At 47.2% G+C, this 19,883-nt stretch overlaps 1 protein-coding gene across 1 annotated transcript in view; it reads left to right on the top strand.

Annotated features, from left to right (window-relative positions):
• Positions 1–656: 656 nt before the first annotated feature.
• LOC142021168 (hepatitis A virus cellular receptor 2 homolog) overlaps positions 657–19,883 on the top strand; it is a 34,317-nt gene continuing 15,090 nt past the window's right edge. Inside the window, 6 exon segments of the mRNA XM_075009691.1 lie at positions 657–769; positions 8,793–9,137; positions 14,081–14,160; positions 14,760–14,811; positions 14,814–14,880; positions 15,283–15,320. Of these exon segments, the coding sequence (XP_074865792.1) occupies positions 721–769; positions 8,793–9,137; positions 14,081–14,160; positions 14,760–14,811; positions 14,814–14,880; positions 15,283–15,320 (631 nt within the window). The 5' untranslated portion in view covers positions 657–720.

Raw genomic sequence — 19,883 nt, 5'->3', positions numbered from 1 at the left:
TTTCTTGTCCTGACTAGGGTCAGGAGGAGAGGCTGGGTAACAGCGGCATATGTGAGTGCTTTCTGTGCTTGGACGGAACCACCTTTCCATTTTGGGTGGCAGTTTCCTGGGATGGTGTGACTGAGATGTAAGGCGGGCCCCATATGACACTGAATAGTGTGTTGTTATTTCAGTTACTGTTGTCTCCATCTGCAAAACCTGCAGTGTCTAGTATCAGGCTGTCCACGGAGAGGAGTCTCTCCATTGAGAGAGGTCAGCATGTAATTTAACCCTGTGAAGACTATGTTGATAACAAATGACATCACAGCAATGTACTTGCCCAATCTTCAGGGGAGTTACAATTGCCTCCTGCACTTACAGATGCACTTACCTTCTCTTGAATGTTTCCCGTTCAGGTATATGCTTTAGTTACCCTTGAGTGAAACTGTCCCCTTAAATTTTGAGACCTGAGTTAAAATTTCCTGTGTTCGAGGAGGGAGGAACTAGGCTTCTGAAATACTGCTGAACAGTTTGCTGTAGCCATTGTTCATGTGAACAAGGAGAAAGAAAGGACTACAGGAAATGCCAGCCCTCTTGAGGACTCTGAGAGTATGCAGTATGCTTATAGTAACAGATCTTGTTGTGACATTAAGGAAGTGAAAGGCAGAAGTTTGTCACAAATAAGCATCTTTTCTTCAAGCCATTGAAAAAGTTTGAAGACTCTTCTCTACTGTTACCATCATGCCTCCTTGCTTCATCCTGAAGAGGCTCCTAATGATCCTATATACAGGTAACTCAGAGAATAACTTGTAGTGGGTGGGGTTTTGCTAGATAACTAGTGTGAATTTTCCTGTAGAGAGCTAAATATGGAATAAACTTGATGTCGTCTTGGTAAGGCTGGTAAGAGTTGTAGTTTGCCACAGACGCTACAATTCCTGCAATGTAAATTACAAGCCTGAGCTGCTCAATAAAGTTCTGTGGACTTTAAATTTAAATAAAGTCCTTTAAATTTCAGTTTGTTATATATATATATATATATATATATATATATATATATATATATATATATATATATATATAAATATAAATAAAATTTCTGGGCATTATGCTTGCGAAAATAATCATCCAAATATGAATCATGAGCACCAGTGTCTGAAAGTCCTTATCACAAACTGTACATGCACAAGTATCGGAGGGGTAGCCGTGTTAGTCTGGATCTGTAACAGCAACGAAGGGTCCTGTGGCACCTTATAGACTAACAGAAAAGTTTTGAGCAGGAGCTTTCGTGAGCACAGACTCACTTCATCAGATGCTGGTCTTGGAAATCTTCAGGGCCTGGTATAAATAAGTCAGAGCTAGGGTGGGAGGCAGACCAGTCCTTGCCCACAGACAACCTGCCAACCTGAAGCAAATCCTAACCAGCAACTATACACCGCACCACAGTCACTCTAACTCAGGGACCCATCCGTGCAACAAACCTTGTTGCCAGCTCTGCCCACATATCTACACCAGCAACACCATTACAGGACCTAACCAGATCAGCCACACCATCGTGGGTTCATTCAGCTGCACGTCTACCAATATAATTTATGCCCTCATGTGCCAGCAATGCCGCTCTGCTATATACATCGGACAAACTGGACAGTCTCTACGTAAAAGAATAAACGCACACAAATCAGATATCAGAAATGGCAATATACAAAAACCCGTAGGAGAGCACTTCAATCTCCCAGGACACACAGTAGCAGACTTAAAAGTAGCTATCCTACAGCAAAGAAATTTCAGGACCAGACTCCAAAGAGAAATTTCTGAGCTACAATTCATCTGCAAATTCAACACCCTCAGCTCTGGCTTAAACAAAGACTGCAAATGGCTGGCTAAATACAAAAGCAGCTTCCCCCTCCCTTGGTGTTCACACCTCCAGATCAACTGCTGGTAGTAAGCCTCACCCTTGCTGACTGAGCTAACCTTGTTATCCCCACCCTAGCTCTGGCTTATTTATACCTGGCCCTGCAGATTTCCAAGACCAGCATCTGATGAAGTGAGTCTGTGCTCACAAAAGCTCATGCTCAAAACTTTTCTGTTAGTGTACATGCACAGAACTTTTTTTCTTTAAGAACTGTTTAGACTGGATTCTGAGATCTATATATACATATATTTTTAAATGACATTTCTAATTTAACTTTCTTAAAGATTTCACCAATATCCTTGCTGCACTGTGGCTTATTCCTATTTGAAATAATTGAAAAAATGCACAAATTAATCTGTTTAGAAACTTTAGGATGAGGGAGCCAAAATTGTGAGTTTTCTGTGCTTGTAATGACAAAGCTGTGACTTTTGCAATTTACACTATACTCATAGAATGAGCTTTACTCAGAGGGATTTTGATGTAGTTGTCAGTCCCAGGATATTTACTTCACCCACCTTGTCTTTCTAAACTTTTTGTTATGGACCAGCTTCTCTTGATGAGAGAGAGAAGTTTTTGAGCTACACAAAACTCTTCCTCAGGTGTAGTAAAGATACTTACAGTTTAACATAAGTATTTAGCGCATATTCTAAGGGACTGACAAAATGACCTGCTCACAGCCCTGTAGTCACTGGACATATATGTTGTCTGGCCAGATCTATGCCAGTGAACTTACATGGGCACAGTTGTAGTGATGCAGTTCTACCACTAAAGGATCACTCGTGTAACAACTTTTATAACAGGAGAGAGATGTCCTGTTGATGTAATAAAACTACTCAAGAAGCAACAGTAGTTAGGTCAATGGGAGAAGCTCTCTTGTTGACATAAAGCCATGCAAACAACGCTTAGGCTGGCAAAACTTGTGTTTCTTGGAGTGTTTTTTCACACCTCTGAGCAATATAAGTTTTCCCAACCTAAGTGGTAGTGGAAACATGGCAGAAGACCTTTGTGTAGATGAAAAGCTTGCCATTCTCATCAACTGAATGTAGTCCAGTGAAAGATACCATCACAAAGTTATGTCATCACTGTTTCCCTGAGAAGGTAACAGGCTTCATAATGCCATCCATCCAGGGAGCTATGCAATAAATTTAAAAAAATAACAAATGGCAGGATATGGCCCATATGTGGTGGGGAGATTTTTGCTTCAAAATATTTTTTTTGCTAAATCAGAGATTGGATGCAAAAATCTTTATTAGCTACTAATATATTTCAGAACTGAGTTTTTCATATTTTTCATTTTGCTAGTCTTTAAAGTGCTACTTGACTGCTTTTTGTTTTGAGTTTTTCATAGGTTATTGTGCCAAAGTTGTGGTAGGAAACAGATTTATTACTGTTTTCTTTGTCTTGGTTTTTTTTTTATAGAAAGGAGGTTGATTAACACATCAATCTTGGTCAGTTAAATCAAGGTAAAAGGTGTTAGACTGTGGCCTTGTGTACACTTACAGGTACTGTTGGTCTACTTCAGCTATGCAAACAGCATCCACTCTGGCTATTCTTCTCATCCTGGTGAAGCACCAGCATCTACAGGTGCAAGCTCAGAGATTGATTTGTCACATCTACAGCAGACAAGATAGATCAGTGGCTGGTGAATCAATTGCTGCAGCATCAGTCTCCAGTGTAGTTTAGATAAGGCCTGTGTTTTCATTGGGAAAAGGTCAGGATTGGCTTAGCTCCCTACTTGGTATTGATCTCCTTTCTTGTGCAAATCTAATTTATAATTGGACCTGTCTGGGAAAAAAGTGCATTAGATGGAAAGTATTAAGACCCACCTCAGAACATTCTACTATTGTGGCATTAGTAGTTCTTGAGTGAGGAATTAAGGCTATTGATAGCCCCATTATTTCCTTTGGTAGGAGGCTTCCTCTGAAATGTGGGGAGTTAGAATCAGTAGCTCCCCTTTTGTTGCCCAGATTAGGTCTGGCTTTGATTGATATCTGAGTCATCTGGCCAGGAATGACTTTCTGAACACACAAGATTTAATGCATTGGAAGTGGAATAAATACACTACTGGGGAACGGTTAAAGAGAGAAACTGTTCAGCTGTCACAGAAATACTGCAGTTTCCTCCAGCTTTTGTGTGCCAGTTATACCTCATGAGAGTACACTAATAAGGGGCTCTTTACTAGTGAATTAGATGATTGTATGAGAACTTTTATCCAGAGTATGTGTTAAATATTAGAAGTAAACACGTAGGGTAGAAAACTATGGAAAATGTTTTTAAATCCCTGTTCATCTGAATGAGGAAGCTGTGTAAACAGGAGGGAGTGGATGATGATCAATTTGTGGTTATTCTAAAAGGAAATGCAGCCTGAAGTCAGGTATTGAAAGAGGAATAGAGGGGGTTAAAAGGAGAACAGGGATTTCCACAGCATTTTACAAGTGTGCTCTGTATTTTATCCATTATTCTATTGTCACATGGTGGTTATGCACATGCTCTATCAAGAAAACAAGAGACTGCTAGCTCACACTAAAAGCTCTGGTGCATTTTCAAAGGGTTTATGCTCTTAATGGGCCACTTGCAAACACAGTATCAGGTCTACGTGCAAGTAAATCTGCCCAGCATTTTTCAAGGAAGGTGGTATTGGAACTGAACACACATGATGAAGATGCTCCCTGCAGGTAGAACCTAAAAATGACCTCACTCAGTCAAACCAATGATCCAGCTAGCCCAGTACCTTGTCTTCTGACTGGTCAACACTAGCTGCTTCAGGCGGAATGGACAGAACCTGTAATTATCAAGTATTCCATCCCCTTTAGCCCATTTCCTGCTTCTGGCACAGGTTAAGGACTCCAAGAGCATGGAGTAGCACCCTGACTATCTCAGTACATTTTTTTTTTTTCAAACTGGATGACCCTTGTCTATGTAGAGTCATTGAACTGGAAAGGATCTCAGGAGGTCATCTAGTCCAGTCCCCTGTGCTCACGGTAGGACTAAGTGTTATCTAGACCAATAATTCTCAACCAGGCATGTGTGTACCTCTGGAGGTACACAAAGATCTTCCAGTGTTACATTTACATATTTGCCTTGTTTTACAACAGGATACATAAAAACAATTAACAAAACTGTTAGAAACTAAAAATTCCTACAGGCAAAAGAGAGTGAGAATCATTCTCCTTTTGCCAGGATTGTCCCTGGAACCTTTGTATAAAATTGGTGTCACACTGGGTAGACTCCAGTCACCTAGCACAGAAACTGATTTAAATTATAGGTTGTATACCACAGTTCTGCAGTCTTCAATTCCTTAGAACTCTTGGGTGAATACCTTCCAATCCTCAAAACCACCTCTGTTTACAACTCTATGGCCATGTCTACGCTAGCCCCAAACTTCGAAATGGCCACGCAAATGGCCATTTCAAAGTTTACTAATGAAGCGCTGAAATGCATATTCAGCGCCTCATTAGCATGCGGGTGGCCGCAGCACTTCAAAATTGACATGGCTTGCGGCTGCGCAGCTCGTCCCGATGGGGCTCCTTTTCAAAAGGAGCCCACCTACTTCAAAGTCCCCATATTCCTGTGAGCAGATGGGAATAAGGGGACTTCGAAGTAGGCAGGGTCCTTTCGAAAAGGAGCCCTGTTGGGACGAGCCGCGCGGTGGCGAGCCGTGTCAATTTCGAAGTGCTGTGGCTGTCTGCATGCTAATGAGGTGCTGAATATGTATTTCAGCGCTTCATTAGTAAACTTCGAAATGGCCATTTGCGTGGCCATTTCGAAGTTTGGGGCTAGTGTAGACATGGCTCATATGGGACAGTTCCCCAGATTTCTCACCTAGAAAGAATGGCCTTGGAGTGGAAACCTATGTCATCATCATCATCATCATCATCAATGACCATGGGCTCAGCGCCCATTGGTGTCTGATGCCTCTCTCACTATATCCTTCCATCTTTCCCTATCCAGTGCAGAGTGGCTTAGTTTCTGTAGAGTAGCTCCGCACCAATCTACTACATCATCTATCCATTCTCTGTGGGGTTTGCCTCTCCTATTCAAACTGTCCATTATGCCGAATACTAGTGTCTTGATTTTTCGTTTGTCGTTCCTTCTGCAAATACATCCAAATAGTTGTAGCTTGCGTTTTATAACCTTCTGCAGCAGGTTCTCTTTCGGCTGTATCTTTCTATATAATTCCTCACTGGTGACTTTCTGCATCTATGTCCGATCCTCTTTAGTGAACACCGGGGGAGAGAGAGAAAATGTTCTTCACAATGGCTTTATCCTCCTTGATTGAACCTGTAAGACCACCACAAGGCTACTCTCAAAGGAGAGAGAAGATTCAAAGTGAACAGGATGGAAGTGGTGCACGTGTGCTGTGCTGTATCTCTGCATGCAGTGAATTTCACGTGTCCTAAGGGCTCTTGATCATCTAGCCCAGAATATATGCCCACCAGGGAATTTTGAAACTAGAGAATCTTCAGGAAAGTGGAATATCTCAGTGGATTTTTGTGTCACTGTTTTCTGTTACTATTGTCTCCACCAGAAGATTGCCCTGGGCCACTGCCCTGTGCTAGCTTTGTAGACCAGCCATGTTACTCTCTAGCCAGAGGCAGACAGACAGCAAATCTGGTCTGTGACCCTGCAGCAGTAAAGTGCTCCTATTACACACTTTGTCCAGGTTCTAGCACAGAAAGGACAGGGAAAGGGAAGAGAGGATGATGAACTGAGCCGAAGCCAACCAGATCCATCCAGGAAGAGGTCCGGGGTGTGACTTTGCAGTCCCAGTACTACAGGAACAAGTTTTGCACAGGTACTGGCAAGGCCCATAGTCACTCAGAACCCCCTTGAGTGAGTCAAGAGGGGGTCTGGAGAACTGCATGTGCACAATCTGCAGTGGCTGTAGTCTTTGCAGTTGGGTGAGCTGTAACAGCTGCTAGTGGGAACCTGCCAGGGACATCATAGGGGGTTGTAAACTTCTGTGCCTCTTTCAGGAGCCTGGAGAATCTCAAGAGTTGCTGTCAAGAGGTTTCATCATCCGTATAACTCGGTCACTAAGAAGTGACGCCAAGTTCAAGTCAGAATTGCGTGCCTTTGCATGGCTCCCAAACTGCCCAGGGTCCTGACAGCTGGCCTCCCCTTAGGCCAGGGAGCTGTGTGTGTCGCTGCTGAGAGAATTGCCTATGTGTTGATTGGGCACATTAAAGAATGGTTCTCCCTGCATCTTCCTGGCTAGCATCAGGAGGGAGAGGCTGTGCAGCAGCTGGACACAGGAGTGTTTCCTGTGCTTGGAGAAAACCGCATCTTGGGCAAAAGCCCCACGGCCCTGGTGTGTGTTGCGCTGCCATCCTGGGGAGAGAAGGGGCAACACGTTGTGAGCCGATGCCCAGGTGCCAGCTAAAGGTCTGGTGAGGCAAAAAGGGGGGTGATGCCACACCATCAGCTATGCTAAGCAGCCAGGGCAGGCTGGGTTCTTTGGTTTGTGTTTAGTTCGGGTACAGCAGCAAGAGGAAAATTACACTTAGAGAGGCTTTAACAGTTACTTTTTGTTTATACAAAGATAGAAACAATTTAACTAAGACAAGTGATCAAAGTACCACAATTGTGAATTTTTGTTTATAACTTTACTAAGAGTTAATAGGAAACCGCTGGCAGCGATTTTACAACAGAAGCGGCTGCCGCGTGTAAAAGGGGGTTTTAAACTGACCGCTCAATTAATGAATGAAACCAAGATGGCCGCCAAGTGAGTGACAGGATAATGATTTTTTTTCTCGTGGTTACTAATGTTCACAGAAGGTCATTGCTGACCGCAGCTCGCCAGTTAAGGTACGGTGAGGACCCCCTGGGATTTGATAGGCAAGATGATAATTTTCTACAGTTCTGTGTAAAAGACAGTGGAGGATCGCAGTGTTCTAATAGATCAAAGGGGTAAACGCGTTTTAAAGATAAGGTCAGGGCTTCCCCTGAGTGACAGGCTAATGGTTTTAGCAGTTTATAGCCCAAAACAGCTAGTACCCGCGGTTTTTAAAGGGGAAACAACACAGTTTAACTTAAAAAAAGTTAAAGACAAACTAGCAGGCTTAAACTAACACAAGTAATGTGTACACAAGAAAGGCAAGTTGCAGGTGTGATTTTCACCCCTGCCTCTTAGACCTGGTGGAACCAGAGTTTTTCCCTCAATTCCTATAGGAAAGAAGTGTAATACAGGTGTAATTCTTACCCCTGCCTCCTAGATCCAGTGTGACCCAGAATCTCTCAATCCCTCGGGAAGAAGTAGATACGAACCAGGCGTCCCCAGTCTTGGGAGTTAATTCCAGACCTGGCCAGCAGGTGTAGGTGATTGAAACTCAAAAGGGGGGTTGGTCTGCCAAGCCCCTTTATACTGCTTTTGTCACGTACGCTTCTTCCTGGTCTCAAGTGGCCAATTGGGAGGAATGTTTTGAACCCCAGGTTTCCCAGGGAAGGTGCAAGGCTCAATTTGCACCTGTGAATTGTGGACAATTGGGCACCCTTGGAGGTGATGGGCGGGGTTCCTCAATCTTCCTGGGGAAGTGATCAAGGCTGGGGAAGTGATCAAGGTGTGTCAGTTACTGAGATCAGCCAGAAGGGCGGCCATTAGCTAGCCCATTTACTGTCTGGTTTTTGTGTATAGTAGAGAGGCTGGGCGAGACAGAACACCTGCGTTCCCAGGACATCAAAGGCTACCTGTCTCCCCTGCTTATTTCTCTCTCTGTCTCTCCCAGTGCAGGGCAGAGGAAGAAAAGGCCAAATGGGGGGTTCATGTCTGGCTACACACATCCACTTGCTCTGGAGATAGCACAACACTATGCCTGTACCTGTGACCGAGATACCAGACAGATCCTATTAGCCTGTGCGTTGCATCTTGTCCCGGTGTCAGTTACTGTTGTATCTCTGTCTGCAGGTCTCACCGTATCGGGCTCCCCGGTGAGAGGAGCGGTGGGTCAGAATATCACCTTGTCCTGTCAATACCAAGTCAATCGCCAGAGTGACATCACATCCATGTGCTGGGGTCAGGGCCGCTGTCCTTCTTCTCAATGTTCTCAGCCCATTCTCTGGACAGATGGCTGGAGGGTAACGTGGCAGGAGTCCAGCCGATACCAGTTAGGAGGGAATCTCATTCAGGGGGACGTGTCCCTGACCATCGTGAATGCGACAGAAGCAGACGAAGGGCTGTACTGCTGTCGTGTGGAGATCCCCGGTTTGTGGAACGATCAGCTGCAGAACCTGGAAGCTGTGATTGAGAGAGGTGAGCAGAGCCTTTCTTTCCTGTGTGTCTTTGAAGGGTAAAACTCCTGTCACCTGTCTGCCTGCAGAGCTTGTGATAGAAACAGTGTAATCATGGCTTGCAGCATCAGCCACGATGACTCTGAAGCTGTTCTGTTACCTCTGCGGAAAGGTAGCAGCTTCTGCCAACCAGACGAGGCCAGCTGAGCCAGTATAGTGCAATGAAGACTTTAGTGCTTTGAGCCATGGCACATAGCTGTGAGTAAGGCTACGTTTTGGTCACTGGTGTTTTATTAAAAATTATGGACAGGTCATGGGTGGTGAACAAAAACCACGGCCTGTGACCTGTCCATGTCATATACCATATACCCCTGAATAAATCTGGGGTGGGGGTGGGGGTGGGGGTGTGGCCCAGGGGACACTGCATGTGCTGTGCAGGGGGTGGGAGAGAAGTTCAAGAGGGTGGCAGGCTCTTTACCTGGCTTTGCACCTCCCTTAAAACAGCATTGCTGCTGTCTCTCAGCTCCTCAGTGGAAGTCGGGGGAGGCAGCTCTGTGCTGCTTCTTTCCCTGGGGGAGTGCTGGCTCTGGAGCTCCTATTAGCCAGGATCCACGGCCAGTGGGAGCTGTGAGTATGCTGCCTGCAGGCAGAGGCAGTGTGTAGTAGGACCTGAGGTTGGGGTTTGTCACTACTCCAGGGAGCCCCCAAGGTTAGCACTACCCAACGGTCACCCCTCCCATACCCAAGCGCCAGCTGCTGGGGTGAGTGGGCGATACCCTAAGATTGCCTGAGCGGCGGCCAGCTATTGCAGAAGTTCTGGAAAGTAATACAATTGGTGACCTCTGTGACAGACTCCTGCAGCCTTACTCCTGAGCATCTTTATCTGTTCCACTTCGCCCCCAAAAGCATGGGGGCAAAGTAGCCAGCGTTGGAATATCAATTATTTGGCTTAGTGCCAAGAGTAGATATGTAGCAGGACTTTGCAGGAACTTAGCATAACGAAGGCAAGCTGGGAAGGGGAGATGCAGAAATTTCATAGAATAAACCCGAATCAAACTTCAGGGTGTACCAAAAACCTGTGCCTGACACTTTCAATTCCCCAATTTGTGCTTTTAATTCGATACCTTCTGCAGGACCACTCTTCGCAATCTGGCCTGCAGTGGAAAATAAACTCCAGTTCCTTTAGAAAGAAATTTTAGGAGTGGATTTCTCTCCCAAAATGTCATTTGCCCAGAATCACAGAATCCTAGGGCTGGAAGGGACCTCAGGAGGTCATTGAGTTCAATCCCCTGCCTAAAGCTGGATCAACCCCAACTAAATCATCCCAGCCAGGACTTTGTCAAGCCGGGACTTAAAAACCTCTAGGGATGGAGATTCCACCACCTCTTTTGGTAACGCATTCCAGTGCTTCACCACCCTCCCGGTGAGAGAGGTTTTCCAAATATCCAAACGGCACCTACCTCTCTGTAACTTGAGACCGTTGCTCCTTGTTCAGCCATCCGCCACTACAGAGAACATCCATCTCCATCCTCTTTAGAACTGCCCCTTCAGGAAATTGGACCCTCACTCTTCTCTTCTGCAAACTAAATAAGCCCAGATCCCTCAGCCTCTCCTCATAGGTCATGTGCTGCAGTTCCCTACTAATTTTCGTTGCCCTCGTCTGGACCCACTCAAATGCATCCACATGATTTGTGTATTGGGGGAGCTGGACGCAATACTCCAGATGTGGCCTCACCAGTGCCGAGAAGAGGGGAATAATAACTTCTCTAGATCTGCTGGAAGTGCTTCTCCTAATTCACCTAAATATGTCCTTGTTGAACCTCATCAGTTTCTTTTGGCCCAATCCTCCAATTTGTCTAGGTCACTCTCAGCCCTATCCCTACCCTCCAATATGTCTACCTGACCCCATAGCTTAGTGTCATCTGCAAATTTGCTGAGGGTGCAATCTATCTCCTCATCCAGGTCATTAATAAAGATACTGAACAATACTGGCACTAAAACTGATTGTTGGGGTACTCCGCTTGAAACCGGCTGCGAAACAGGCATTGAACCATTGACCCCTACCTTTGGGTCTGTCCGTCAAGCCAGCTTTCTATCCACCTTGCAGTCCATGTATCCAATCCATATTTTCTTAACTTATGGGCAAGAATGTTGTGGGAGACTCTATCGACAGCTTTGCTGAAGGCAAGGTGTATCACATACATGGACTTCCCCTGCAATGGCGGGAATGTGAAACTGACCAGCCATGAGCAGGTCAGTTTCTCGGCCCCACAAGCCATGGGGAGACTAGAACCAGCCTGCCCCTGGTTCCAAGCTCCTGCCACTCTAGGAGCCAGGAAACTGACCAGCCCTAGTGGTTCCTGGCTTCACTCCCCTTGCCGGAACAACCTCTGGATAACTCCAGGGTTTACTGTATTAGCCCCTGCCGCCTGCCCTACAGACCTCGCCCTCGGCCAGGTTTTAACTGCCCCCCATTGTCCCAAACTGCCTCCAGCCTTAGAACCTCCCTGCAGCCCACAAACCACCTTTGGCCTTAGAGCCCCCCCGCCCCAGCAGATCCAAACTGCCCCAAGGCTTACACTCACCTCCCCCCCCCAGCAGTCCCAAATCACCCCCAGCATTACACTCTCCCTGCAGCCCCAAACTTCCCCCTAGCCTTAGACCCCATCCGCGCATCCCTCAACAGCCCCAGCCTTAGATATTCCTCCTCCTCCTCCTGCACCCTCTTCACCGGGGCTGCTAGGCTGAGTGGCTCCCCCAGCAATTAACTGAAGTGTTGAGGTTTCAGTACCTAGCCATAAGATAATTGCTGTCTATAGTGATAGAGATGGCTGCCATCTCCAGCAGTTATCGCTATTGATAGAGATCTGCCTGAGGCAGCAGTGTAAAGAAACTGCAAATGGCTTCTTTAACAGCCACATGCAGCTGGGAACTGCCTAGCTGGCGACCTTTAACAAATCTAATGGGACCCATGTTTGGGTCCTGACCCATAGGGTGGGAATCTCTGCTCTAAATACATACACTACTTTCTATTTCTGGTGCCAAACTGTTCAAATACATCAGAAAAGGACCTAAACTCAACTGGTTTATGCCAAGTTACAAGTCCTTGGAGCGAACTGGAGACTTCTACATGTATTTTAATGGGAATTTAGTGTCGCTTCTATGAGTTTTTGCCTACGAGCAGAAATTTGGGAACCAATTGTGCTCATATAGTGAGGGATGAGTGTAGCTGATTGGCCTACTTTCTCCTTTCGAATCAGGACTCCTCCTTCCCCACTTACCTCAAGGCTTGTCACCACCCCCCAACAAACTTAGTTTAAAACCCTCCTCACTAGGATTTGCAAGCCTGCCGGCAAAGATGTTCTTCTCTCTCTGCCTTAGGTGGATCCCATCTCTTCCTAGCAATCCTTGTTCCCAAAACAGAATTCCATGGTGGAAGAAACCAAAGCCATCTCTCCGACACCACCTGCACAACCATGCATTTACCTCCACGATTCAATGAGCCCTACCTGGACTCCTTCTTTCAACAGGGAGGATGGATGAGAATACCCCTTGTGCTCCATATTCCCTGATCTTTCTTCCCACAGTTACATAATCTGCAGTGATCTGCTCAAGGTCATTCTTTGCTGTGTCATTTGTTCCTACGTGGAGAAATGAGAAGGGATGATAATCCACAGGTTTGATGATTTTTGGAAGACTCTGTGTCACATCCTGGATTCTAGCTCCTAGTGAGAAGCAAACTTCCTGACATTACAGGTCTGGACGGCAGATGGATGATTCCATCCCTTCTAGGAGAGAGTCCCCAAACACCACCACCCATCTTCTTCTCTTGGGGGTGGTGGTCATAGAATGCCCATCCGTAGGACCATGCATCCAATGCCTTCCAGTCGGTGGGGTCTTGTTCTGATCCCATCCTTGAGAGGTCTCTGCCACAGCATTCTCCACCACAGGACCCCTGCAGATAGCCTGAAAGCAGTTGCTTACCTCCACCGGAATTGGAGATACCTGAATTGGTTTTCTTCTCCTGGAGGTTACATGCTTCCAGTTTTCTTCCTTGTTCTGTATTGCCCTCACTGGTTGCTCAGCCTGCTGTGCCTGCAGGACTAAATGCTGCTTTCTGTCGAGGAAGTCTTCACCTTCTGTGATGGACAGGAGAGTCGATCTTCGGGCCTCAAGTCCTCAATCTTTTCTTCCAAGATAGCGCCAGCTTGCTCGTGGTACAGAAAAAATCCCTTATCTTCTGGGAGGCAGACAAACATGGCAGAAGTGCAGGTCACAACAGCTGACTTGTCACTATCCATTTTTCCCTTTCCTCAGAGAGTTCTCTCAGATGTTTGTAGTGCTGCCTTGATGGGAAGAAGAGAGAGAAACTGTAAGAAAGAGACCAGTCCGTAAGGGGCTTCTCCCAAGGCAAATTCCCTTTTGGCTGCTGCCCTGTTTGCTGCTCACAGCGTTTACTGTGGCTGTCTTTTTATAAGATTGCTGGGTAGTCCTGGCTCAAAGTGTGGCCTCCAATCCAATCGGGTTGTGAAGGCCCACCTGGAACAAAGCACTCCCAGTTTGCACTTTTCAGCCTTCTCAAACTGCCAAACACACTTTCAAACATTTGGTTCCAGATGTTTGGCTAGAATGGGTGAGCGAGTGGAAAAGGGAGACAGTGGAGAGCATTTGGGGTAGCGGGAGGCGGGACCTGAGCAGACCAGGGTCAGGGTCACAGCCTGGGGAGGTTGCTCCCCACCACCACACGGCACCTTCATTCACTGCTTCTACCTAGTGCTTAGTCAGGGCTCTTACTTACTCTTTGGAAGATATATGTTTGATAAGGCTCAGATCATTTAAATTGTGTTGTCCATCTGGAGATGGTTGTTTACTTTATAGATGCTCAGGAAAGTAGAGGATAAATAGGTGCAAATAAGGGACACGCAGACGTCTGTGTTAAGTGATGTTTATTTTCTATTTGCATAGTTGTTTCAAAGGCCACCACTGAATCCTTTTCTGTCGCACCAACATGGCTATCTGTTTCTAGCCCAGAAGCCCCTCAGGCTGTAAGTATCTCTCTGCTGTCCGTTAACATATCAGTATTAAACAATGCCTATTTTCCCTTACAAGTCGCTATCTGTAAGGCTCTACTTTTACTGGAACAGAGAAATATTTTTAAGTAATTGTTTATTGGATCAACTTCTGTTGGGGAGAGGGACTGGCTTTCTAGCTACACAGAGCTTTTCTTCAAGTCATCTGACCTCAACAGCTTGTCTCTTGGTCCAGTGCATGAAATGACCTCTCCCACCTTGTCTCTCTAATATCCTGGACTGACACACCTACAACCCCACAGTTAGTCTATTTACTTCCCTGGCGGCAATCTGGGCAGTTTCATTATCGAAAGACAAACCAACTCCAATAACAGTCCTAAGGGACTAATCCCACACTTCTTATTTCATTCTTACTAAGGCAAAAATCTCAGATTTCAAAGTTAAAATTAACGTGTTTAACTCTGAGTCATGGTTCATGTAACCAGTGGAAATAGAACATTATATCCCAGTGGGTGCATCTCCTCAAGTGTGTATCTCCCCTATATTTTTCCAAGATGCTGAAACGGCCTTTGACCCACGTGTAGGCCACTCTAACCCTTGTGTTTGCGTTCTAGTTGAACGTGTCTACAGCAGTCCATCCACTGGAGTCTGACTCCAAGGGGACAGGCATGTATAGAGTCGTCATTGTTCTGTTACTTCTCCTCTTCCTGGTCCTGGCCCTGTTTATCTTCTCATGTAAGTAAATCAGAGAAAGGCTAATGCCAGGGCATTAATGGTCTTTCTCTAACTCGACCAACAGCAGCTTATGGGGGGTGCATAGGTTAACTCTTCCCCCAGTTGCCCAGGAACAGTCCTTCCCAGTCATTGCTGACCACTTCTAAGGCTCTACTCTCCTGCCTTTACCCAGTCATAATGGGGCTGCAGCTGCTTGCTGCAGTTATGCAATCTACTTTGCATGGGCAGGTCCCCATCAGAGTATAGAGTGGCACCCTGGGTGAAACTGTTCTCTTATGCCGTGAGGACCTGGGTTGCAATCCCCCTTATTACATTTTGCTCACTCTTTTTTCCTCATTTTTGTTGCTTTTTAAAACTTTCGTTCTAACGATCCGTTTCCCCTTATTTTGTATAACCCTAAAGGTATTCCTGCAACATGCACCAGTTGGAGAATTTGCCAGGTAAGTGCTATTCATTTTAGCTGTTTCTACACTGCCATGCCCCTTCCAAAAGAAAGGGACTAATGAGCGAGGTTGGAAGATGCTAATAAGGCACTGCCATGAATATGCAGTGCCTCGTTATCATAATGGCGGCTGCAGCGGTTCAAAAGTGCTCCTTTCGAGTCAAGTGCCACCCGTGTCGACGGGGGCCTTTCTCAAGGACCTCCCAGTCTTCAAAAGCCCCTTCTTCCTAACACCAGATAGGAAGGGGGGGCTTTCGAAGACTGGGAGGTCCTCTCGAAAGGCCCCTGTCTACATGGACGGCGTGCAATTCGAAAGCAGCACTTCTGAATCACCATGGCTGCAGTTATGCTAAGGAGACACTGCATATTCATGGAAGCACCTCATTAGCATCTTCCAACCTCACTCATTTACCATGCCCCTACTGAAAGGAAGGGGCTAGTGTACATACAGCTTTTGTGTCTTCTGTAGCTGTAATAAGAGGTCAACATCATCATATCTTTTGTTAGGACACAGTCATTCAAAAGAGTGCCAAACACATGCTGGCTTCTCACATGCACGTTCTGTTAGTTTGAGTGGCTTTTTCATGTCAGGTTAGATAAGCTTTCTTACATTATTCTCTGCATTTTATTCAGTGAGGCAGGATCACTGCTCAGTTGTTAACCGGCCAACAAATTAAAATGAACATACCTGATTTTACTTGCATTGTATGTAAGGAATGTGCCAGCAGGAACTCAGTGCTGCTGAAGGCTGGGAGGGATGTGTCTCTCAGAGATCATTTGCATGAGAATGCAAAGGTGTGCATATGTGATACCTTGCAAACAAAGCCTGATGGGTAGCAAGGAAGCAATGAACTTTTGTCCATTGTAAACACGTTGTAAAATCACAGTTTATGCTAACACTCGGTATAAGAATTGTGAAATCTCACCAATGCCCCAAGTCATTGTGGGGGACAGGGCAGTCATCATAACTGCGTAAGACATGGATTACACAGGGCTCCCCTGATTTAAAGCATTGTAAAGCAGAAGGGGAGAGAGATGGGTTGAACCAGCTAGTTGAGTGGTCCTGTCTAAGCCTTGGCCATATGGCTATAAGCCTGGTTTGACTAGCCCTCCCCACCTCTTAAAAGATAGAGCTAGATACTAGTATTTGTATCTTGTATGTGACTCTACTTTGGTAGATGCTGTGAGCTGAAATCACGGGGTGGCAGCTAAGGCTACTAAGAGCTGAAATCACAGGGTTTTGCCTCAGGCCAAACCCGCAGCAGACAGACAGACAGCGTGATCGGTGGGCGGCCAACAGGAGGACTGGCGGATGGACAGTAGGAGCAGTAGACAGATGGATGGCGTGACCGGTGGACAGCCGGTAGGAGGAGGGGTGGCTGGCTGGTGTGACTGGCGGCCGGTTGGTAGGAGCAGCGGGCAGATGGACAGTGCGACCGGCGGCCGGCTGGTAGGAGGAGTGGTGGACGGACGGGTGGACGGCGCGACAAGCGGACGGCTGCTCGGAGGAGCAGCAGCCGGCCGGTGTGGCAGCTGACAAGGAGGAAGCAGAACGCCAGACCAGTGCAAAGGTGGCATTGCCTCAGGTTCCATGAGGGAATGCATCAGCATGAGGTGTCAGGGCCTGCAAGGACTGGACTGAGTTGGAAGTGGGGCATTTGTAGTGGGGGTACAGAGAAAGTTGGGTGTGTGGATTGGCTGTTTACAGTATTGGACTGGTGAGCCTGAGACGCTAAGGACACTGCTCAGTCCGTTTTGAGCTGGGACAGTTACTGTAGGATTGGTTATGAACTCTGGGTGGGGTATTTTCCCAAGCTTATGCTAATTGACCTTTCTGCCTCTTAAATTAAAAGTTCTTTTCTACACTCAGACTCTGTGCTTGTGAGTGGGGAAGCATTGCCTCTCTGAGGTGCCCAGGGGTGTGTGGATCTCCCATCCCAGACTACTGGGTGGGGGCTTGAGCTGGTTCTGTGTGACATGGATGAAAAGGAGCCCCCAGATGTTGAACCCGGCCGTGGTTGCTGCCGACTCCTTAGCAGATCTTTGGGCTTGGAGTTCCTTATAAATATTGAGTAGAAGATGGTGGGAGCCCCAGCCCGAGCCAGGCTGGCCTCTCTTGGTGTTGTAGCTGCCCCCAGTGGTCACTCTCAGTATTGCATCCCTCTTGTCTGTCTGTCTGTCCCTATCACCTCCTTCCTCCTTTTGCCCTCTTCCTTTCCATGTGCTGAGGCCCCAGATGGGTTGGGTGGGGGTGGGGGATTAGGGAAGGTTACTGGAGTCAGAAGCTCTCCCTCAGGTCTTCCTGGATCAGCAGCCCACCCTGATGGGCCTGGTGGATGGCAGGTGGGCTCATAGGCATGCCCTTCACAGCCAGCAGCTGCCCCTGCCCCGCCCCAGGAGGAAGGTCTCCCTCTTCTCCTCCACAATGTTGTGCCGGGAACAACAAGCCCCCGTAATCTGGGGGATGTTGCTCTCCCGCACACTGAGGCGGGTGAGCACGTGCCTGAGCTGTTTGCTGAGGCAGCCAAAGGTGCAGTCTGCCTGCATCCTGGCGCGGTTCAGGCGGGCACTGGATAGTTCCCAGCTGGGGTCCAGCTGGCCAACATAGGGCTTCATCAGATATGGCGTGAGGGTGTAGGCTGTGTCTCCCATAGTGCAGTGTGGCATCTGTGTGTCCCTAGCTGCCAGCCCAGGCACGCGCAAACCCTGACCTTGGTTTAAGCTGGGGTAAGGGAAAGCTGTGGATCAAATTCTGTATCCGTAGCTCTTATGGTTTAAAAGGAGTTCTTGATCAAACATAGCACCTATAGACAGGCAGATGCACTCTCATATATACAGGTAGATACATTGTGAGTCTTGGTTAATAAGTTCTGCTCTGATTCCCATTTTCCTCATGAGCTGGTTGATTCTGCTAGGCAGCCTCTGGATTTTTCTCTAGACATAGTTATTTCATCGTCTGTATTTGTCACTTTTGCTCCAGCCAAAATTAATTTTCCAGCACAAAACATGCAGGAAATCGAAGCTTCTGGAACCTGGGATCAATGCAGAAGAAAATGAGGACAGGGTGAATAGATACTGCGCGTGATTATCCCAGGAATGCGTCTGTGTCAGTTTCTGCTCCTCATTTGGTTTGTGAGTGATATTTCTGGTTGGCAAACCTGCCTTCTTGATTGTAACCTCCATTTTGTGAATCCCTCAGATGGTGTGTCCTGGGCGGAGCGCTGGTTTAGGCAGGGGTGTGCATAGCTCCAGGTGGTGGTCGGTTTGGAGGCGGTGGTCCTCACTGTATGCAGACCTAACACTGTACGGGTCACCTGGATGGCTGCAAAGAATTATTGACTAGCTGATGATTCTTATCAGCTTGAGTATCCCCTCCAGGCCCACGGCAAGCTGAGCCTGTGAACTTCAGCCTCGCTGGGATGTCAGGCATCAGAATCTCCCATTTATCTACATGAGCAAGGTCGTGCACCCCAGCATGACTGTGTGGAAGGAGCCACCCATCCCCAGCTGCAAGAGAGACAAGGGAGTCTCCATCTCACCTGGCCAGGCAGACTTCAGATCCAAACATAAAGAAGAGATTGTCCCTGGGGTGGGGCTCTTGCATTCAGGTGTTGTTTTTTTCTGTAGATCTGTAAGTTGCTTGTGCCTTTTATGAGGTGTACGTGTGCGATTCTTTTGCTAAGCCTCTGTCCCTTGAGTTAACGGTCGCTCAGTCTCTGCAGGGCGAGGCTATAATATGAAGTGCCACCAGAGTGGAATTCAGTAGGTAGCCTGCAGAAATTACTGGAGGCACCAGGAGGCTTCGGCAGCAGTCATGGAACCCATGACAGCTGCATCCAGCATCCTCAGGTGGGGGTGCCTGACAGTCACTGGGCTTTGACACTGCTCAGACCCAGTGGGACCCAAAAGTAAGGGCCAATGCAGCGGACTGAGGACTGTCCATAGAGGGAGTATGAGGGCAGAGAGCCTGTCTGGCCTGCAAAACTTCAGTATTAGCCACTAAATACAAAGGGAGGAACTCCCTGAAGTGTTCCATCCACTGGCCGCGGTCAGTCATTGGTTATACATATTCTTAACTTCACTGCTTGATTAGCTCTAAGAGGGCAGCTCAGTGTGATGGGCATATTGACTGCCACGTAGTCACATGCATCCCCTCCAATCAAATATCTGTGGGTGCTAGGTTAAAACTTCACCAGTCTGCCCCAGGGTCTTAGAACAAGAAACCCACGGCTGGCGAGCACCTTTGCCAGGCACTCGGGGCTGGGCTGGGCTTTGGGCTGCCTCAGGTGGAAAGGGAAAGGGTTAGGGTCAGCCAGTCCTCAGTGCTGGCTGGGCCGTGCTCTGCCTCCCTCAGTTTGTGTGTCTTCACAGCCACACAGTCTGCTCTGGGCTCTGGCAGAGATTTAAAGAGCCTCTGGCTCAGGCACAGCTGCTGAGGTAGCAGCTGTAGTGGCCTGGAGTCCCAGGCCCCTTTCAAGGGCTGGGCCCTGGAGCAACTGTTCCTTTAACTGCCCCTTTTCCCCACCTGCCTCCCCTGGGTCAGCAGCCGTAAAGAATCTAA

Source organism: Carettochelys insculpta, chromosome 15, assembly GCF_033958435.1.
Source record: "Carettochelys insculpta isolate YL-2023 chromosome 15, ASM3395843v1, whole genome shotgun sequence".
In the NCBI taxonomy this organism is placed as follows: domain Eukaryota; kingdom Metazoa; phylum Chordata; order Testudines; family Carettochelyidae; genus Carettochelys; species Carettochelys insculpta.
The sequence above is the reverse complement of the archived record's forward strand: the minus strand, read 5'-3'. Positions and strand labels throughout refer to the sequence as shown.